This window comes from Cnephaeus nilssonii, assembly GCF_951640355.1.
Source record: "Cnephaeus nilssonii genome assembly, chromosome: 7".
Lineage (NCBI taxonomy): Eukaryota > Metazoa > Chordata > Mammalia > Chiroptera > Vespertilionidae > Cnephaeus > Cnephaeus nilssonii.
Window position 1 is genome coordinate 88,157,913 of NC_137078.1, and position 20,350 is coordinate 88,178,262.

At 47.6% G+C, this 20,350-nt stretch overlaps 1 protein-coding gene across 2 annotated transcripts in view; it reads left to right on the forward strand.

Moving 5' to 3' along the window:
* Positions 1-19,814, forward strand: part of LOC307103712 (RH-like protein) — a 30,494-nt gene extending 10,680 nt beyond the window's left edge. Inside the window, exons 3-10 of one of the 2 annotated variants that reach the window (XM_079778222.1) lie at positions 1,114-1,264; positions 3,551-3,698; positions 4,824-4,990; positions 6,694-6,831; positions 9,266-9,399; positions 14,340-14,419; positions 17,367-17,440; positions 19,730-19,814. In XM_079778222.1, the coding sequence (XP_079634348.1) occupies positions 1,114-1,264; positions 3,551-3,698; positions 4,824-4,990; positions 6,694-6,831; positions 9,266-9,399; positions 14,340-14,419; positions 17,367-17,440; positions 19,730-19,756 (919 nt within the window). In that variant the 3' untranslated portion in view covers positions 19,757-19,814. Of the gene's footprint in view, positions 1-1,113; positions 1,265-3,550; positions 3,699-4,823; positions 4,991-6,693; positions 6,832-9,265; positions 9,400-14,339; positions 14,420-17,366; positions 17,783-19,729 lie in introns of those variants that run through there. The other variant, XM_079778221.1, reaches the window with a different exon arrangement.
* Positions 19,815-20,350: the final 536 nt, after the last annotated feature.

A 20,350-nucleotide genomic window follows, 5' to 3' on the forward strand; every position in this document is an offset into this window, starting at 1 on the left:
AATATCGAATGTCAACTGTAATCGAAAAAATTTTAAATGAGGTGATGTAGTTGCAAGCCTGTTATACATGACGCTTAATAAATCATTATTACTGTGATGTTGGTTGTAGCGTCATCATTATCAACTCCCAAGTGGAAGGGGGGTGTCTCAGAGCAAGGTGCTCAGGAGAGGATGGGTTGGTTTAACCACCATGTATTGCTCCAGCCAGTGCCACCTCCGCCAGGAAGCCCTCCTTGATGAGTCCACCCTATACTGTTCTTTCCCTTCAATGTCTCCCTCTCTAGCCTCGTTATATCAGGGTTCATAATGCCAGTCAGCCCTGTCTCCCCAGCTGAATCATAAGTTCCTCAAAAACAAACATTGTTTTATCCTGAATCCTCACACCGAGCTTGCTCATTGGCCAAGAGGAGGGAGACATCAGGCACAGTGCTCATAATGCCGGCTTCTGCTCCCCAGCCGTTCTCTGCGCCGTCCCGGTGCTCGCCGCACATGCACGAATATTCCTTCGAATCCCCGCCGCCCTGCCCTGGGGCTTTGTTATCACTCAGTCCACGGGTAGGGAAACAGGCTCGGTGAGGTTAAATAGCTGCTCAAGCGGAAAAGCTGAGCTGGAAGCCAGGCTTGTCCGGCTTCCAAACCCGGTATTTCTCCACCACCTCGGAGAGGGAGAGGCCAGGGTGGCGGGTGAAGAGCGCCCTCTATTGAGCACTTGTGAGCAATGACGGCAGAAGAAAAGCCAGGGGCAGAGTCCCGGTTGTCAGATCCCAGGAGGGAGCCCCGAGGGAGGGAACGTTTGGCCGGTAACTCGCAGTGACGTTCCTTAGAGAACCTCTGAGCGCCCTCAGTGTGGATGAGAGACCAGTCTCTCCGAGTGCAGATGCCACCCTGCTGGGGGAAAGGGACGAAGCAAACCCCAGGCTGGGCAGCCTCAGGCCCCATGTAGGCGGAAATCTCGCCTTCCTGTTCTCCTCTGTGTCCCGAGTTTCTTGAACAGTGCCAGGCAGAGAGGAAGAAGGTCCTCAACAAGTGTTTGTTAAATGAGTGGATGAACGAGTGAATGCAGGAGAGCCATCCTTCCTTCTTAGTCCTCCCTGTCTCGCCCTCTCCCCCCAGGATCCGGCAGGCGACCATGAGTGCTATGTCTGTGCTGATCTCTATGGGTGCCATCCTGGGGAAGGCCAACCTGGCGCAGCTGGTGCTGCTGGTGCTGCTGGAGGTGACAGCCTTTAGTGCCACGAGGATGATCAGCCAGCAGTTCCTCTCTGTGAGTCACGGTGCTGTGAGGGCGGGCGAGGAGGCGGAAAGGGGGGCCTCTATTTGGTGAGGCTTCTAGGATTTTAAGTAATACAGCCAGGCCCAAATGGGGAGGCCAAAGTGGGTCTATGCTAAATGTTTAAACCTAGCAAATGAACGCCTTTCGCTTCCAAAATGTGACACGGTAGGAATCACAAGATAATGATGAGATGTATAAAAAGGTAATTCATTCCCCCCATCTCCCCCCATCTCCCCCCAGCTGTGGTCTAGCAAGCTGCATGGCCAGCGTCTTCTTTCAAACCAGTCACTGTGTGTCACGAACTGTACATGGGGTCTCACTGGGGGAAACTGTCAGAAGTCTAAGCCAAGGGAAGGTGGGGCCAGGCCAGGTGGTTTCCCCAGCTCTTCTGCGGCGGTTCTGACCCTGTGGTGAGAGGATCACAGATGAGAAAGCTGATGCCCAAGATCACACAGCAAGGCAGCGGCATTTGTGTCATTACTGAAGATGTTTAACTTTGGTCGCTTGTTCAGAAGGTTATTTCAATCATTTGGGTTTGCGATGGTGATGGTGGCTTAAACCAAAGTGAGGTCCCTGAGGTTTGGTGGTGAAAATTCCGCCAATTCTGGATTTTTTTTTTTTTTTGAAGGCACAGTTGACAGGATTCAGGAGTAGCCCACTGAGTTATTAAGGATTACTAAATTTGATATTTATAAAGCAAAATTAGCATATATCTAGGATGTACTAAGGACTTCAGTTCAGTTATGAGAAGTCTGGCTGCTTCATGTTGCAAAGTTTACATCACTTGTCACTCCATAAAATTCTGCTGAAAAGGAGGAAACAGTGGGGGCATGGCCATGTGGCTTTTGGCCCCACCTTAGTGGACCTTGGCCTGGAGCATTTATTTATTTATTTATTTATTTATTTATGTATGTATGTATGTATGTATGTATGTTACTCCTCACCTGAGGATATGTGTGTGTTTTTTAATTGATTTTAGAGAAAGAGGAAGGGAGAGGGAGAGAGAGAGAGAAACATCAATATGAGAGAGAAACATTCGGTTGCCTCCCTAACACACCCCGGACCCCCCAACTAGGGATCAAACCCACAACTGGGTATGTACCCTGACTGGGAATCGAACCTGTGACCTTCCGATTGTACACTCCAGCCAACTGAGCCACACCAGCCAGGGCTGGCCAAAAGCATTTAAAAGCTACTGGTAGCCCAGCGGTGTGGATCAGTGGTTGAGTGTTGACCTATGAACTGGGAGGTCACACTTGGATTCCTGGTCAGGGCACATGCTGGGGTTACAGGCTCAATCCCCAGTTTAGGGCATGCAGGAGGCAGCCGATCAATAGTTCTCTCTCATCATTGATGTTTCTCTCTCTCTCTCTCCCCCTTCCTCTCTGAAATGAATAAAAATATATTTTAAGCCACTGTGGAAGACAGTATAGAGTTTCCTCAAAAAGTTAAAAATGGAACTCCCATTTGACCCAGTAATCCCACTTCTAGGAATATATCCCAAGAAACCAGAAACACCAATCAGAAAGGACATATGCACCCCTATGTTCATAGCAGCACAATTTACAATTGCTAAGATTTGGAAACAGCCTAAATGCCCATCAGCAAATGAATGGATTAAAAAACTGTGGTACCTCTACACAATGGAATACTACGCTGCTATAAAAAAGAAGGAACTTTTACCATTTGCAACAGCATGGATGGAACTGGAGAGCATTATGCTAAGCGAAATAAGCCAGTCGGAGAAAGATAAATATCACATGATCTCACTCATGTTTGGGATATAATGATCAACATAATTTGATGAACAAGAATAGATCCAGAGACAAATGGCAGCGGAGGGGGGTCGGGTAGAGAGCAATCAAAAGGCTTGTATGCATGCAGATTAGCATAACCAATGGACACAGACACCGGGGCGGTGGGGGCTTGCCCGGGATGGGAATGGCTGGAGGCAGGGGGGGGGGGGGGATCAATAGGGGAAAAAGGAGACATATGTAAAACTTTAGACAATCAATTTAAAAAGATATATGTTTTTAAATAAGAAGTCAAAATAAAAGCTACTGATAAGACCACCCAGCACCGTCTCGGAATAGACACTCGGCTGCTCACGGGGCTCCTCTGAAGGGGGAACTGCTGGGCCGGATAAGCTTCAAGCACCCGCGCCATGACTTCCAGTCACCCCTCCTCCGTGAAGCTCAGAACGTTCTCCAAGGAACGTGGGGGTTACCCGTGGGCAGAGGGTGCCGACACTCACTGCTCCCGCTGGGTTGGCTGCAGGTGGACGACCACATAAGCATGATGCACATCCACGTGTTTGCGGCCTACTTCGGGCTGACGGTGGCCTGGTGCCTCTCAAGACCTCTGCCCAAGGAAGCGGAGGAGAAAGAGCAGAGGACGACGAGCCCCAGTCTGTTTGCCATGCTGGGTAAGGGCGCGGGGGAGGGGCGAGCTCGTACCTGGGGTGAGCAAGAGGCTCCAAAACGCTGCAGAAAATCCCTTTCACCAGCCCGCCCCGGTGTCTGAAGCGCTCTGCCACGGCTCCTTTCCCCACGGGGCGGGGGATAAATTCAGACCTCTGAGTGGAGCCTTCCCCTCCAGGGTACCCTCTTCGTTCACATCCAAAGGAGAGGAAAACTCCCTCCATTGGAGCGTCAATAAGTTTACCCAGTCTGTTTGGCCTCAACTTAAAGGAGGGAATTGGACAAGTGAAGAAAGCAGGGCCCTGAAGTCGAGGAAAGGAGAGGGGAGGGACTGAAAAGTGAAAATGGTGTATTTTGAAAAGCTGCAGTGAAAATGATGAACTCAGACCGCTGGGAGAGGCTTAGAGCAGTGGTTCTCAACCTTCCTAATGCCACAACCCTTTCATACAGTTCCTCATGTTGTGGTGACCCCCAACCAGAAAATTATTTTCGTTGCTACTTCATAACTGTAATTTTGCTACTGTTATGAATCGTAATGTAAATATCTGTGTTTTCCGATGGTCTTAGGCAACCCCTGTGAAAGGGGTCATGACCCACAGGTTGAGAACCACTAGCAGGGTTGCCTAAGACCATCGGAAAACACAGATATTTACATTATGATTCATTAACAGTAGCAAAATTACAGTTATGAAGTAGCAACGAAAATAATTTTATGGTTGGGGGTCACCACAACATGAGGAACTGTATTAAAGGGTCGCGACATTAGAAAGGTTGAGAACCACTGGCTTAGAGGAAATCAGCCAGTGAGCTCTACAGCAGGCCCCTGGGTGTCAGGCCATGGGGCTGGATGAAGGCAGCTTGCTAACTTTTAAAATAAGCATTTGGCTATCCCAGGCTGGGGTCAGGAGATCTGGGGTTGGTGATTAAATTCGCTGCCTGTGAAGTATGTTAGCTGGACCCTAGCAACTTGAGACTTCAGGAAGGACACGTGTCTTGCCCGAAGTCACATAGCTGGAGAGTGATCAAGCCGAGATTGGCCTGCTCCGGGCTACTCCCGTCTGAAGTCCGCCGAGGCTCAGGCTCCGGAGCAGGAGTTCTGGTTCTGGCCCCTGACCCTCTCTGGCCCCCAGGCACCCTCTTCTTGTGGATGTTCTGGCCGAGTTTCAACTCTGCTCTGCTGCCCATACCACACGAAAGGAAGAATGGCGTGTTCAACACCTACTACGCTCTTGCGGTCAGCGCAGTGACGGCCATCTCCCTGTCGGCCTTGGCTCACCCCCAAGGGAAGATCAGCATGGTGAGGCAGGGGGCTGCCCTGGGCCGCACTTGGGTCTTCTAGGCCCCACACACGTGTTCACGCCCCTCCCCCCAGCCCCAGCCCCTCGGTTTGGGTGGGGGGGTCTTGTCTGCTGTGTCATGGGGCCCAAGGGAGAGCAGCAGCTTATAAAATGGGCACTGGAACTCAGGAGACTGCTGAAAGGCCTACTAGGGGAAGTGATTTAGTCCAGCAGCATTGGCATCAAACAGACCCAGGTTTGAACCCCATTCCTGCTAGTTATGAAAGCCAGCCGCCAGGAGCAAGAGTTAGTGGGGGGTGGGGAGAGGCGGGGGGAGGAGAGAGACTAGAATAGAATGTGTCAGCCTTTCCCTCTTAACCCAAGAAATGTCAAGATTGGAATAAAAATCAGAAGTGAAGAAGTAGGTTTACTTAGCCATGTGGCCTGGGTGAAGCCACGTAAACTTTATATGTAACGTGCTTCATGTGGAGTAAGTTCTGGGCAAACATTGGCTGCTATTATCAATGGAGCCGGGAGATCGTGTGAGTTTTGGGTGGGGGAGATGGTGAAAGTGTAGAGCTAAAGACAAAACAAGTTCCCATGATGCTCAGGGCATGGAGTCAGCCAGCCAGAGGTGGTGGGGAAAAATCTAGACCAGTGATGGCGAACCTATGACACGCGTGTCAGCACTGACACGCGTAGCCATTTCTGATGACACGTGGCCGCATGCCGAGGATGAAACATTTGCTGCTCCTGAGGATGAAACATTTGCGAAATAATGTTTTTTCCTCAAAGTGACACACTACCCGAGTTATGCTCAGTTTTTTGGCGAAGTTTGACACACCAAGCTCAAAAGGTTGCCCATCACTGGTCTAGACAGTCAGTGGGGCTTGGAGTGGAGAGAATGTGGCCACGGATGACAGGTTAACAGTACTAAGCGGAGGCGGGCGTCCCCACAGGTGAGCTCCATGGTGACAGGCAGTCTAGGGTCAGACAAGGTGGGGTCATCCAGGGAGGCAAGTTTGGCCAACAGGTCAGGGAAGCCCAGAAGCTGGTCCGAGGGACCAGAGCTCCTAGACCTGGTCAGAGTAGAGGAGGACCCGGGGGCGGGGAGAAGAAGCCTAAGAGGAGGCAAGGCCCAGTCCAGAGGAATGAAGGACAGAGCAGAGACGTGACCCGGGATTTGGCTTATTGGGTCCATACAGGTGGCATAGGCACCAAGTAGCAAACACTAATAATAAAAATAATAAAAACTATAATAATGGCTTATGTTTATTGGGCATTTACTCATGTTCTATGCCAGGCACTGGGCTAAGGGTTTTACATGTGGTAACTCATTTATTTCTTACAATAACCTGCATTAAGCAGGTACAATCAAAACCCCATTACCTGGTAGAAAAGTTGAAGCACTGAGCTGTTAAGTGCCCAAGGACACATCACCAATGGGTGTGAGGGTGGCTGAATGCTGAGAAACTAGACTTTCAAGCTGATTCCCTAAATGCCGCCCAATGAGAGTGACTGTTCCCTGAGCCTGCGAAGTGGGGTGAGAGGAGACCATTGGTAAAGTCCAGGTAGTTTCAACGGGGGAGTGGGTGGTTTCAGGACCACTGAAGCAGGGAGCACCTTACAGCAGTGCCTGACTACCAGCTCGCTGAGGAACTCTGGGGAAGATGCTGTCCTCTCTGGGTCTCACTTCATTCACCCACAAGCTCTTTCTCTGCAGACTCATATCCACAATGCAGTGCTGGCCGGAGGTGTGGCTGTGGGTGCCTCGTGCCACCTGATTCCTTCTCCTTGGCTGGCCATGGTGCTGGGCCTTGTGGCTGGGCTGATCTCCATCGGGGGAGCCAAATGCCTGCCGGTAAGGAGCTGGGCAACTAACACCCTCTGCTTTGTCTGGGACCAGAAGGACCCTGGGACCATGGTGGACCACCATGTGGTACCAGAGGCTGCACCAGATAGGTGTTGGCACCCTCTCCGTTTAGCTTCAAAGCTCGGGGTGAAGGACCCACCCAGGCTGGATGGTGCATGTGTTAGGATCTGGGGGGCAAGTAGCAGAACCCATTCAAGCTTGCTCAGACATAAGGGGGAATTTTTTATAAGGCCCCTGGGATGTCATGGGACCCAAGGACAGAAATGGCTGGCATCAGGGATGGGAGTGTTTGGGGGAGCCCAAGAAGTCCCTGATCTCCTTTCTTTGTTTTTCCCGAATATCTGCTTTGTTCTCACACTGCAGACTTCCTTTCTGTTCTCCTACTGCTACTCCACATGGTGGAGTGTAGTATCTCTTTTCAAAGATACAGCTGGGTAACATCTCTTGGCCCTCATTCCAAGTTCTTTGAAGAAGGAGCTCTGGGTCTAACTTGGACCCTGTGCCCATCTTTGGCTGGGTGGGGGTGGGGTGGGGTGGGGCATGCTGTACACACATGGCGGCTGCCCATGAACCGTGAGAATGGGGGTGGGAAGGGCAGCGCCTGGAAGAAAGTTGCCGGCTGACCATCTAGGTCATGCCCACTTCTGACCGTTTAGTTCTTCTAAGTGGATGGAGTTTTCTTCCTTCAAAATTCAACAGGCACAGATAATACCAGAATACTTCATGACAGCCCATTTGCTATTGATACACTTCTAAAGGAAATATTTAGGAACCACAAACCTTCATGGCGTTTGAAGGCTTGGTGGAGAATAAAGGAGCATACTTTAGGGTGGCATAGGAAGCTGAATTTGACTGACAGTGGATATTCAGGGAGGCAGTTTCAACGCCAGAGAAGGAAGAAATTACCAATAGTTTAATTTGAGCAAAGTCTGATTTCCATCTTTGGAATGGGAACAGATGTCCTTTATCTCCTCTGGCTTTGAGGCCCTATGATGAAGGAGGAAGTACACATACGCATACGTTGTCCAGCAGATGTGGCTGAGCAGTTGAGCATCTAGCCAGAAACCAAGGGGTCACTGGTACAATTCCTGGTCAGAGCCCAGTAGGGGGCCTGCAGGAGGCAATGGACTGATGATGTTCATTTCACATCGATGTTTCTCTCTATTCCTCTCCCTTCCTCTCTCTCTAAAAATGACATTTTAAAACCGTATTTTAAAATGCATACGTTATCATCGATCTTAGAGTCCATCACTTTATCTGTGCTTCCGTTTCCTTGACTCTATCACTGGGGGAACAATTCAAGGATGATTCACTCACTCATTCATTCACTCATTCACTTATTCATTCACTCATCACATATGTCTTAACATTCATCCTGCTTCCCAAGCTATGGGGCAGTGAGGAAAAGGGACAAATAAGCACAACTCGGTGTGATGACTGCTCCAGGGCACATCTAAGCCAGCCTGAGACGCGTCAGGAAATGCTTCCCAGAGCAGAGGATGCCTCCGCTGAGCATTGACAAATAACTAATATTAGCCAGACAAAGAAGTGGGAAATGGATTCCAGGCAGAGGAGCAGTGTGTTCAGAGGCTCAACAGTGAGAAGAGCAGATGGCCCAGCCAGGAAACAGGAAGATGTTCTCTGGACTGAAGCGTTGGGTTCACCTGGGAGTGTGGTGGGGTCAGAGTCTTGAGAGATGGCAGGTGCTCAGGTATAGCTCCTGAGCTAGTTGAGGAGCCTGGAGTTTTATTCTGAAGACAATGGGGACTCTAAGGAGGGAAGTAGCCTGGACAAATTCTCATTTGTAGCCATATCTGTGGGCTGATGGCCATCGGGGAGGCTCAGTGGTGAGGTGGAGGAGCAGTGAATGGGAGCCTCAGGGTGTGGCCACATTCTTTTCTCCTGACTTTTATTCTCATCAGCCACTTGTCTCTGGATGGCAGTTAAGTTTGGGCTAGACCAGTAGGTCTTAATCTCCTCCCAGGGACATGGGACGGTATCTGGAGACACTTTGGGTTGACACACTGGTTTGGGGGTGCTACTGGCATCTAAAGGGTACAGGCCAAGGATGCAGCTAAGCATCCTACAGTGCACAGGACTGCACACTCACAACGCGGAATTATAGCCCAAAGTGTGAGTCGTGCCTGGGTTAGATCCTGGCTTCTCCAAGTGCGGTCAGTGGGCCAGCAGCACTGGCATCCCCTGGGACTTCGTTAGAAATGCAGAATCTCAGGCCGCAGACCTTCTAAATCCACCTCTGTGGTTTACCAGGCTCCCCCGGTAAGGTGAGCGCCCGGGCACGTCTGAGAAGTGCTTCTTACGTGAGCCCTCAAGCCCATCCCTTTGGGTGGCCCTGGTGGAAAGGGTGGTAGGGAATGTCAGTCTCACGTGCAGGTCTACTGATAATGACGTTTGTCCCCAGGTGTGTTTTAACCGCGTGCTGGGGATCCATGACACGTGTGGCGTGCACTACACCTTTGGTTTGCCAGGTCTGCTCGGAGGGATCACCTACATCGGGCTGATGGTGCATCAGATAAGCTGGTCCAAGGATCCCATGTGAGTCGCTTGGCTTCTTCCCTTAATACCCCCACCTAACTCAGGGAGCAGTGTGCCCAGAGCCCTTAGCTGGGGTGCATGCAGTCAGGGCCAGGCACTCAGCAGGCCTCAGTGAGTATTTGTTGGCCAATTTATTCAGAAATTCTTCCCAGCCCCTAACTTGTGTGGAGTCATCACCTCTTCAGGTCACTTCTTCTTCCCAAAGGGGGCAGCTTAGGTGCCAGGCAAAGGCAGATAGCCCTGAGGCCCCCCAAAACAGACAGAGCAGGGCAACCAGGCCCACGCCAGCTGAGTGAGTCCATGTTTCAACCTTTGATGGTGTAGGTCTCGTGAGGAGAGTGCCATGGAGTCAGACTGGTCCTGACCTCTTACAAGCCGGGCACGCTCCCTAACTTCTCTGAGCTTTGGTCCCCTGGTTTTAAATGCAGATGATGATAATACCTCCCCTCATAGGATTGTTGGAGGTTGCCTGAGGCCAGGGACCCTGTGGTTTAGAGGATTAGATAAGTGAATGTAGGAAAATGGTAGGCCCCCTCCTATGCATTGGCAAAAGATTCAAAATCATTAGAAAAATGGTGTGGGCCAAATTCCAGGCTGCTAATCTGGAACATCTGGATCATTGGTCCTTCTAGATCCCAAATTCTGTGATTCCGTGGCTCTCCTAGAGCAGTGGTTCTCTACAGCATCAACATCACCTGGGCACTGGTTAGAAATGCAAATTCTAATGTCAGGGGGCTCAATTTGCAAAGTATATGATTGTCCAACCACTATGCTATAATCCTGAAACTAATACAAAATAATTTTGAATGTAAGCTGTAATTGAAAAATAAAATTCAAATAAATAAATTTAAAAAAAAGAGCCCTAGCCGGTTTGGCTCAGTGGATAAAGCGTCAGCCTGCGGACTGAAGGGTCCTGGGTTTGATTCCGGTCAAGGGCACATGCCCGGGTTGCGGGGTTGATCCCCAGCAGAGGATGTGCAGGAGGCAACCGATCAATGATTCTCTCTCATCATTGATATTTCTATCTCTCTCTCCCTCTCCCTTCCTCTCTGAAATCAATAAAATATATTTTTTTTTAAAAAAGAAAGAAATGCAAATTCTAGCCCACCCAGATCTGCTCAATTAGGAATTTGGAGGTAGGGCCCAGGAGTCTGTGTTTCAACAAGCCTTCCCGGTGATTCTCACGCAAGCTTGGGTATTACTGGCCTAGAGAAAACAAAAAAAAAGTCAACCAATGGTATACCAGTAAAGGATGAACAACCCACTCTCCAAAGAAAACAAAACCCTAACTTAGCGCATTTGCTGATTTCCATGGTGCTAATACTCCCAGCATGGCTGCCATCAAGGGGACGTCACTGAACACAGAGTTGGGGAGATGAGAACAAGGGCCCAGAGCCTGTGCGGCCTGCCTCCAGCTCACTCTGCAAGTCAGCTCTCGCCAGGACGAGACAGCTGAGGACCAAGAAGTTGTTCTTTCTCCTCCGCAGGAACCCAGCAAAGGGAAGGGCACAGGGACAGCGTTGACCTCTTAGGAGGCCTTCGTTCTGCTGGAAGTAAAGGGCACAGCTTCAGGGACAGACTGAGGTCGCATTTGCCAGTCGTGTGACCTTAGGCCTGGTCCTCAAACTCTCCTTAAGATTCAGTTCTCTATCTGTAAAATGGGCTAATGGGATCTACATCTCGGGACTGCTGTGAAGATTCAGCAACATCTAATAATTATTAGCACCACGCTCTAACCAACTGAGCTAACCGGCCAGTCACAGCAACATCTAATAATTAAAGGGCTCAGGACGGTGCTTGGTGTGGAGTAAATACCCAACAATGGCCCCTTTCCTTATGATTATGGGTGCCACTGCTTCCGTAGGAGGGGCCTCTGAATACAGTTGAGAGACGGAGAAAGCACGGAGCGGGCAGGCAAGAATACCTCCTACGAAATGGGTGGTGTCAATGGGCAAGCCAGCTGACCTTCATTCATCCCACAAACAGCGTTTGCCCATTTCCCATTCGGGTGAGTGGATGTGAAGGGGTCAGAGGCAGTGCTCCGAGCCGGGACGGAGGGATTTTCACAAAACGTAGGATGTTAAGAGGCGTGCGGACGCCTGAAGAACACTGAATCACAGAGTGCACTGGCTCTTTCTCAGTTCGCAGTCAGACCTTTGATTAGATCAGGGAGAAGGTCTCCACTGGGTTCGAGGAGTCTCTGCGCCCTTCGGACACGCGCTCACACGATGACCTCCGGTTTGAATGGCAGCAGAGGAGGTCTCAGGCTGAGAGACTTGCCCCGGCTGCCACCTGTTTTCATTGTATTTTTTTTTTATAGTTGCCTCTCATTTCTCTTCCACTTTAGTGACACAAAGTTTTATTTTAAATGTCTATTTAAATGTAACCAAAAAAGTCTATTTAAAGAAAAATATTTTTAAAAACTATTTCTGGCCGAGACCGGTTTGGCTCAGTGGATGGAGCGTCAGCCTGCGGACTCAGGGGTCCCAGGTTCGATTCCGGTCGGGGGCATGTGCCTTGGTTGCGGGCGCGTCCCCAGTGGGGGGTGTGCAGGGGGCAGCTGATCGATGTTTCTCTCTCATCGATGTTTCTGACTCTCTGTCCCTCTCTCTTCCTCTCTGTAAAAAATCAATAAAATATATTTTAAAAAATAAAAATAATAAAAATAAAAACTATTTCTGGAATGTCAGAATGGCCAAATTTGTAAAAGTAACCCTCAAATGCTGAAAGCTGGGAAGATCTGGCCAGCCTTGGTGGGTAGACAGACCTGCCTGGTTTGAGTCCCAAGAACCACCCATTCCAAGCCTGTGACATCGGAACCCTTGGCTCACGTTCCTCACCTGGACCTCCCCATTTGTGAAACACCTTGCCACAGGGCTGCTGTGAGGATCATGTGAAATCAGCTGGGAAAGCATCGGGCTGAGGGTCTGGCACAGGGGATCTGTGTGGGGACTGTTGTATGGTGATTCCTGCTTCATCCATTTGCTTTCAGATGGCATCAGGATAGAGGGAATTATGGGTTGGCAGTCAGCAGATTTGGATTTAGCTTCTATTCTGCCACTTAATATTACTTAAAAACAAGCAAACTATTTTTATAGTGCAGTCTACTTCCAGAAAAGTGCAACTATCTTCAGGGTGTCTCTTGATCAATGTTCTGACCTGTCCATATAACAGGCACCCAGAGCTCCTTCATGTCCCGTCCCAGGGTAACCACTATTCTAACGTCTAACAGCATTGATCAGTTTTGCCTGCTTTCGTTCTTTATACACATGGAGTCATACCAGAAGTCTGTGTCCTTGAGTGCCTGGCTTCCTTTACTCAACATTGTATTGTGAGATTCACCCGTGTTGTTGAGTATCTCTGTAGACTGTACATTTTCATTGGGGTATAGTGTTGAATTGTGCTTGGGTTTAATTTATAAAGGTGACGAGTGACAACATGAAGAGGTCAATTTAATGTTACAGTACCCCTCAAAATGAGAGGCACGGCATACCATGCAAGGCCCACATGTCCCACGGGACCAGGCAGCAGAGGACGGGGAACTGAGACTACGCCTGTGGGAGTATAGCGGTGGGGACATCCCCTGTTGGGCAGGAAGTGAAAACACGTGTTAGAGTTTGTGGTTGGGGGGTTTGTAATATGAGTTTTGCATTCTCACAAAAGCTTACTTGCAAGAGAGAGAGAGAGGTAAACAGCCTGGCCCATTAGTTTGGCCCTGTGGTAAATGAGTGCCAAGTAGACAAATTACAGAGCCTAAGAAAACACAGTTAAAACAAGTGTTCCGTTGTGTGAATACAGCACAATTCATTGATCCATTATTGATGGCCATTTGGGCAGCTTCTAGTTGGGAGCTATTAGGAACATTCTAGTATTGCTGCTGTAAACATTTAATGTTTTTGGGGAACATATGGATGCACTTCAAGTGAAAATATGCCTAGAAGTGGGATTGTTGGATCATACAGCTTGCTTACATCCGTTTTATTGGATACTACCAGTTTTCCATTGTGATTTGCACCAATCTATACACATGAGAGTTCCCCTTCCCCCATATATTCTCTAACACTCCATGGTTTCCTTCTTTTGTGTGTTAGCCATGTAGCCATCAAACTTATTGTTTGGATTTAATTTCCTTGATGACTAAGTGGAGCACTTTTCATATGCTTTTAGGACATTTTTTTTTCTTTTGAAATGGCTATTCAAGTTCTTTTGCCCATTTCCTATTGTGTTGTTTTGTCTTTTCCTTAGTGATTTTTAGGAATTCTTTATCTGTTCTGGATATAGATCTTTTGTCAGATGTGCTGTGAATCCCTTCTTCCACTTTATGGGTTATCTTTCACCTTCTTAATGGTGTCTTTGACCAACAGTTCTTGACTTTAACATAGTCCAGTTTTATCACTGTTCCCTTTATTTCTACTGCAAGGTCATGTCAATGTCCTCTCAGGGCCGTTTAATTGTTTGAAGTGAAGTCCTGGGGTTGCCTTGAAGGACAATGAACAGGGAAGCATGTTCAAGAGGGGTAGGCAGGGGAGATGGATCTGATAGCCAAACTGTACCCCTCCTTGACTTGATAGACATAAAGCCTTCATCTTTAACGGCCTAATGAGGAAACTGGGGCTCTGAGAGGGTAAGTGACTTTTCCAGGGCCACACGGCTGGTGACAGAACTGGGACGTCAACTTGGTCTTTCTAGCTCCTGGTCTAGTTCCTTATCCAGAGGTCTGAGGATTAAAGTAAGCCAAAGAGGTTCTTGGAGTCCCCCTCCTCCATGTCTGCATGGCTTTGCAGGAAAATGACAGGGGAATATACCACCAGGAAGAGGACACTTGTTCCCCTGATGGCCCTTCCTGACAGGGTCACTACTCATGCAAACTGTGTTTCTTGTTCCCATGACCTCTGCAGCCTGACACCTGAACGTGACCACCTTTGCTTTGTCATTTCCAGGAACATGTTCCAGGCGCTCTTCGACACCGGGGCACTCAGCTTGTCCATGGCGATGGGTCTAGCATCTGGTCTCTTGACAGGTCAGTGTGCGCCACCCTCCCACCACTGCCCAGGCCCGGGGCCCGGGTTCAGAGTGCGTCTGCCCCATGGCTGGATGTGCACAAGCCTATCCTGTTCCCTGTGAGCCCACCTCCTCAGCTCCAGCCAAATGATTAAAAAACACACAAACAGAATCACAGCATTCCAGAACTGGAAAGGCCCTCAGAGGTCACCTGCAACAGGTGTGGACTCTGAGGGCCAGGGAAAGGAAGAGTGGATTGCAGCCTCTTAGAGCCAGGACTGGTGATTGCACCCAATTTTGTACAGAAGGCCAAGGAAATCCTTATACCAAAATGCTTACCTGAGCACATCCATAATATTATTTGGCTCAGCAAATATTTATTCAATATCTACTATGAGCCTGACACTATTCTTAAGCAGTGAATAAAACAATGCCCTGATCTCATGGAGCTGACATTCTAGTCGACAATAAATAGGCAAATAAATGCATACTATGCAAGATGGTGGAAAATGCTATGAAGATAACTAAATCAGAGTGGGGGGACTGGTCAGTGTGAGGGGAGTCTGCCCTTTTGGAAGGGTGGCAAGGGAAGGCCTAGCTAGTAAATCTTTGAGCAGAGACCTGAATGGAGAGAAGGAGGGAGACATACAACGTGCTTATTTGGGAGAAGGGCATTCTATGAGAAGGAACAGCATGTGCAAAGGCCCTGAGGCAGGAACATGCTTTGTATGTTTGGGGAACAGCAAGGAAGTCAGTGTGGCTGGCGTGGATAGAGTGAGGGGGAGAGTGGCCGGGATTGAGGACAGAGTGGAAGCAAGGAGTCAGGTCACTCTGAGAGGTGGGGAGCTTTTGGGGATCTTTAAACGGAGGATTGAAATATGTTTTGCGTCTGCAATATGATAGAACAGCAAAGAATCTGGGAGAGTTGCTAATTTGCCAATCTTACTTATATGCCAGGTGAAAATGCGCATTCTGTTCAGAAACGTTCACTTTTATGTACAAGTGAACAGCTCTTGTGGGTTAGACACTCATATAGTGTCCCTACGCAGGGAGTGGGTGCCAAACAAGAGACCAAGTAGCATAAGCAGACACGAATGAACTGTGTGGCGTTAGGCACATCACTTCTCTGGGCTTGGCTGGCTTCTCTGTATAATGGAAGGATTATGGTAACGAATCATTTGGCTTCCTTTCAGCTCTGAAACATGTATGGAGGGACTTTTTGGAGTTCCCTGGGTGGTTTTAGAGAGTAAAACTGTCTAGAATTACCTTAATGTACCATCTGGCCTCAGCTTTTGAGTCTGAGGTGATTAATTAAATACAGACGAGAAAAATGCTTTCATCCATAAGTTTACATTTTATTCTGGGTAGAGTGGTCCTATTTAGCAAATGAAAGTATAAGGTGCCCAATTATTTTGAATTCAAAATTAGCTGAGCATTCTGTATTTTATCTGGCAACCGTACACCTGGGCTCTTCCACCATTCACCGATGTTACCGAAGTGACACGGACTCACTGACTTGTAAAGGACGGTGGGGGCGGGGTGTTCCTTATGCTCTAATGGGGTTAAGAAAGAGAATCGCAGAAAAGACACCTAGATTACTCCTCGAAGAGTTAAAACCAATGAGCTTTCCTCCTCACATGTTGCTTTGGACACGAGGGAACTGTTTAAAAAGAACTTGGACAACAGAAGAGCAAAGTGGCCCCCAAGCATCCAAAATACACCGATTGCCCTCTGAAAGCCAAGCATTTTACCTGTCAGGAGACCCCATTACTTGGAATCTGTCTGTACTATTTAAGGTACAACCCCATCGGGTATGGTTGCTGGGTTTCCGACTCAGGAAGATTAGAAATAGATTAGAAGTGGGGTAGGTTCCCCGGGTAAGGCACACTAGTATGTTAGAAGTGAAAGTAGAGCCTCACAGAGGACAAGAAATTCTTAACATCAGACACAAGAACACAAAAACCTGGGCTGCTGGACAGCAGGCCGACCACCCTTGACAGCTATCTACCTGTGTTCTACAGCAATTCATAAGTGGATGTTCCCAGCAACAGTTCTGGTTTTTTTAAGAATCTAAATGTATTCAGTGATGACTCATAAGACAAGAAAATGCAATATGGATTTATGTATTTAGATGGATTTTCATTAGTGACGAGTAAGCTGCCTGGAAAATTCATGTCGGTGATAGAGCTCATTTCTGAGTAATTCTAGCAAAACGAGACGTGCTAATTGTACCTTACCTGCCAATATCAGTTAAAGGCATGCACAACAACAAGGAAATATGACTATGCATGCGCCCACTCTTGTTAATCTTACTACTGAATACACTGCGACTGATCATCATTAAAAACACACAGATAAATCTGTGAATGGCATGTCCCTGCTTCCTGTGAAAGGTAAGCGCTCACTTCATGGATTCTGGGAAATCCGGCAGGTTTTACGCAGTGGCAGAATGCACAGGGCCAAGCTCTCTGGGCAGAGCCTGGACAGGTGAAAAGGACAGGGACAAAAGCCGATGGTTATAAATTACTTTCCTAACTACACAAGTGGAACCTTGAGCTGAGGTTGCTGGGAGTTTATAGTGTTGGACCTTCAAGGTGCCTACTTTGTTCGAGCTGCTCTCCATGGCAGCTCTTGCATTTCAAGTGGATAAGCTTTCACGTTGGGGGCACAGTCTGGTAGGGCTGTTCTGTTCCATCTCGGGAAGCGTGTCAGATCCATGCCTTTCCTACACCTCTCAGAGTAGTCGAAATCTTTTAGAAATAATGGCTCTTGCCAGTTCCTGTTAAAAGATGTCTATAGGATTAATTACGCGGGCCCAGGAAGAACAGTGCTTCCATTTGTCTGTCTCCTGGTTGTGGGAGGAAAAAAAAAGGATTTCTGTTGAGATACTATAGTTGACATATGATATTTTGAGACAACAAATGCTGTGCTCTAAATGTTCAACATTTTTAAATGAATTTAAACAGGTCTCATCTTAAACCTCAAAATATGGAAAGCACCTCATGCAGCTAAATATTTTGATGACCAAGCTTTCTGGGAGGTAAGTTTTTTTTTAAAACCTCTTAATGTCATAGATGTTGAGTGAATGAACTTAAGATATTGGGGCATATGTTAATTTGGTGTTTATGAGAGTAAAATAAAAACAAATGAAAATGAAGTAAAGGGTAAGGAAGGAGGAGCAAATCCACGAGGTGGTAAAGGTTCCCTGATGCCTCAAAGTCAGCGAGGGCCAGGGATGAGAGAACTGTCTCTGGCCACACTTCTTTCCACCTGGAGTTGTCAATGTGGGCAATAGTTTGACGTGAAGGTGATAGAATCCTGAATGCAAGAGCCAGGAGGACCGCAGGGGCCAGCAAGTCTAATACCCTCATTTGACAGATGCTCAGAGTGGAGCCAGGACTGACCAAGCTCCCACACTGATTGAGTGGCAGAGCTGATCTAAAACAACTCCTGATAAATTATAGCTAGTGGACACAAGGAAACTTTTAGTATAGAATCTGGGGTCATTTAGCCAGGGGGCACAAAGCTCAAACAAGTCACCTGCCACTGAGTGTCTCTGCATTACATTGTAGCAGTTGTTATCATAACTGGGCTACACACTGTCACCCCCCGCCTTCCTCCCTTTGACCTACACTCATAGTTCACAAAGCACTCTGATGTATGTTGCTTTGGGCAGTGGTCGGCAAACTGTGGCTTTCGAGCCACATGCAGCTCATGAGCCGCGGTTTGCCACTCTGTTGACTAATGAGTTTGCCAACCACTGGCTTTGGGTAATCTTCCAATCGAAGCTGAGGTTGGGGAAGCAGGGATCAATATTGCCTATTACAAATGGGAAGTGGGGGTCAGGCTAGTGCCCAGTATCATACTTTGGGAGTGGCAGAGACAAGACCAGGAACCAGGCCTTCAGAGTCCCAAGCCAATCCTTTCTCCACCGGTTTGCCGATCTACTGATCACTAAAGGGTCAGAGAACCAGCGTTAGGATGGGCCTGGACACCTGTCTCTGTAAGGGCAAAGCAGAGACCTGCCTCTTCTCTCCTCCTTCCTCCTCTTCTAACAGCTTTGTAACCGGCAATGAACCACACATATTTAAAGCCTACAATCTGATACTTTTAAATATACTCTATACCTGTGAAAACCACCACCGCAATCAAGATAACGAACATACCCATCACCACCAAACATTTCCTCCTGCCTCCTTGGAACGACTCCCTTCCTACCCCACCCCACCCATCCCCAGGCATCCACTGACCTGCTCCCCGTCACTATAGACTAGTTTGCATTTTCTACAAATTTACAGAAATGGAACCAACCATAGGACACATGCTCTTCACCTGGCTTCTTACTCGGCATGATTCTGAGAGCCATCCACATTGTTGTGTGTAGCCTGCCTCATCCTGCATCTGCTTCTCTCTAGTCACTCACTGGCTCTTGGCTTTTCCCAACAGCCAGCCTCTTCCCATGCCCTGCAAGTGTTCTTACCCTTTTAGCAGAAGCAGATCTGCATTCTAGTCCTAGCTCACACCTGATAAGTTGGTGCCTTTAGGCAAATCGCTTTACTTCTCTGGGGCTGTTTCCTCATTGGTAGAATGGGATCAAATTCCTCATTCTGGATGCAGACAGATCTGGGTTCTGCCACCTCTAACTCTGTGATCTCTCAGAGCGTCAGCCTCCCCATCTCTGAAATGGAGATAATAATAATAATGTCTCACTAGGTTGTTGTAAGGATTCAAAGGAGATAATGTGTGTGAATGTTAGCACCCTGATCCATAGAAAACACCCCACATGTTAGCTACTCTGAGTTCCAATTCTAGAATTCTGTGATCCAAGCGCCTCAATGAGTAGTGATATTGGAAGGCACAACTAGAGTATTCAGGATGTAGCAGTCAGCTTGCAGAAGAGAAGACCCAAAGGAGACCTAAGAACGATCTTCAAATACTAAGAAGCTGTTGTGCAGGAGAGAAAAAAAGATTCTTTTCTATGCTTCTCTAAAAAATGTACCTGGGCCCAGTAAGTAATGCAGTGTAAATTGTTAACTATTTGAACTGTCTGCAAAATGGAATTAGCTCCTTTAAATGGTAGTGAGTCCACTGCTACTGGAGGTGTTAAAAAAAACCACCAGAGTTCTATTTGGCAATGATCCATGTACGGAGCTATACGAAATGAGATCTGTCTAGGGACTCTTCCAATTCAGCCTTTATGCAAGAATCTCTGTGATGAGACATTTTGGTCAACATAAATTTCAAAAGATCAAGGCAGAATCAATATGTGTACAAATTTTAAGAGTGGAAGGGTTCATCTGTAACAAAAATGTTTGCTTTGCTTTTACAGTTTCCTCATTTGGCTGTTGGATTTTAAGCAAAAGCATCCAAGAAAAACAAGGCCTGTTCCAAAACAAGAGCGCTTCCTTTAACATTTTTTGTGTGTGACAAACACCCGTCACTGCAGTCTCCCTATGTGCAATGAAACAAGGTCAGAAATAGATTTGATATTAAAAATAAAAGACTAAAAACTTGTTTAAATGGCAATTTCATAACAATTTTAAATAAATGTTTGGTTTCATTAAAAATGATGCTACCAATATTTTCTTGAATGCAGGCACCTCATTAAGGTTTGGGTTAAATTTCTTGACAATTCGTAGATTCTTTTTCATACTTAATAAAGTATGCTACCCAATTAACTCTTGTCTACACCAGCAGAGCAGATGATAAAAAAAATAGGGGGAATGAGCTCACTTAAATGTAGTCCCTGCAGACATTATGATTTTATTCCAACAGTTTTCAAGGTACAGCAGTTCTTATTCCCCGAGCACATCCTGAATTCACTGTGGGGAAAGACATCATGGTCGGCTGTGGAGGGGCACGGCCTCAACTTTAAAACACTAGTTCCATGACCTTGAGGAAATCATTTAAATTTGCAGGTCTGAGTTCTCTCATCTGTGAAAACAGAAGG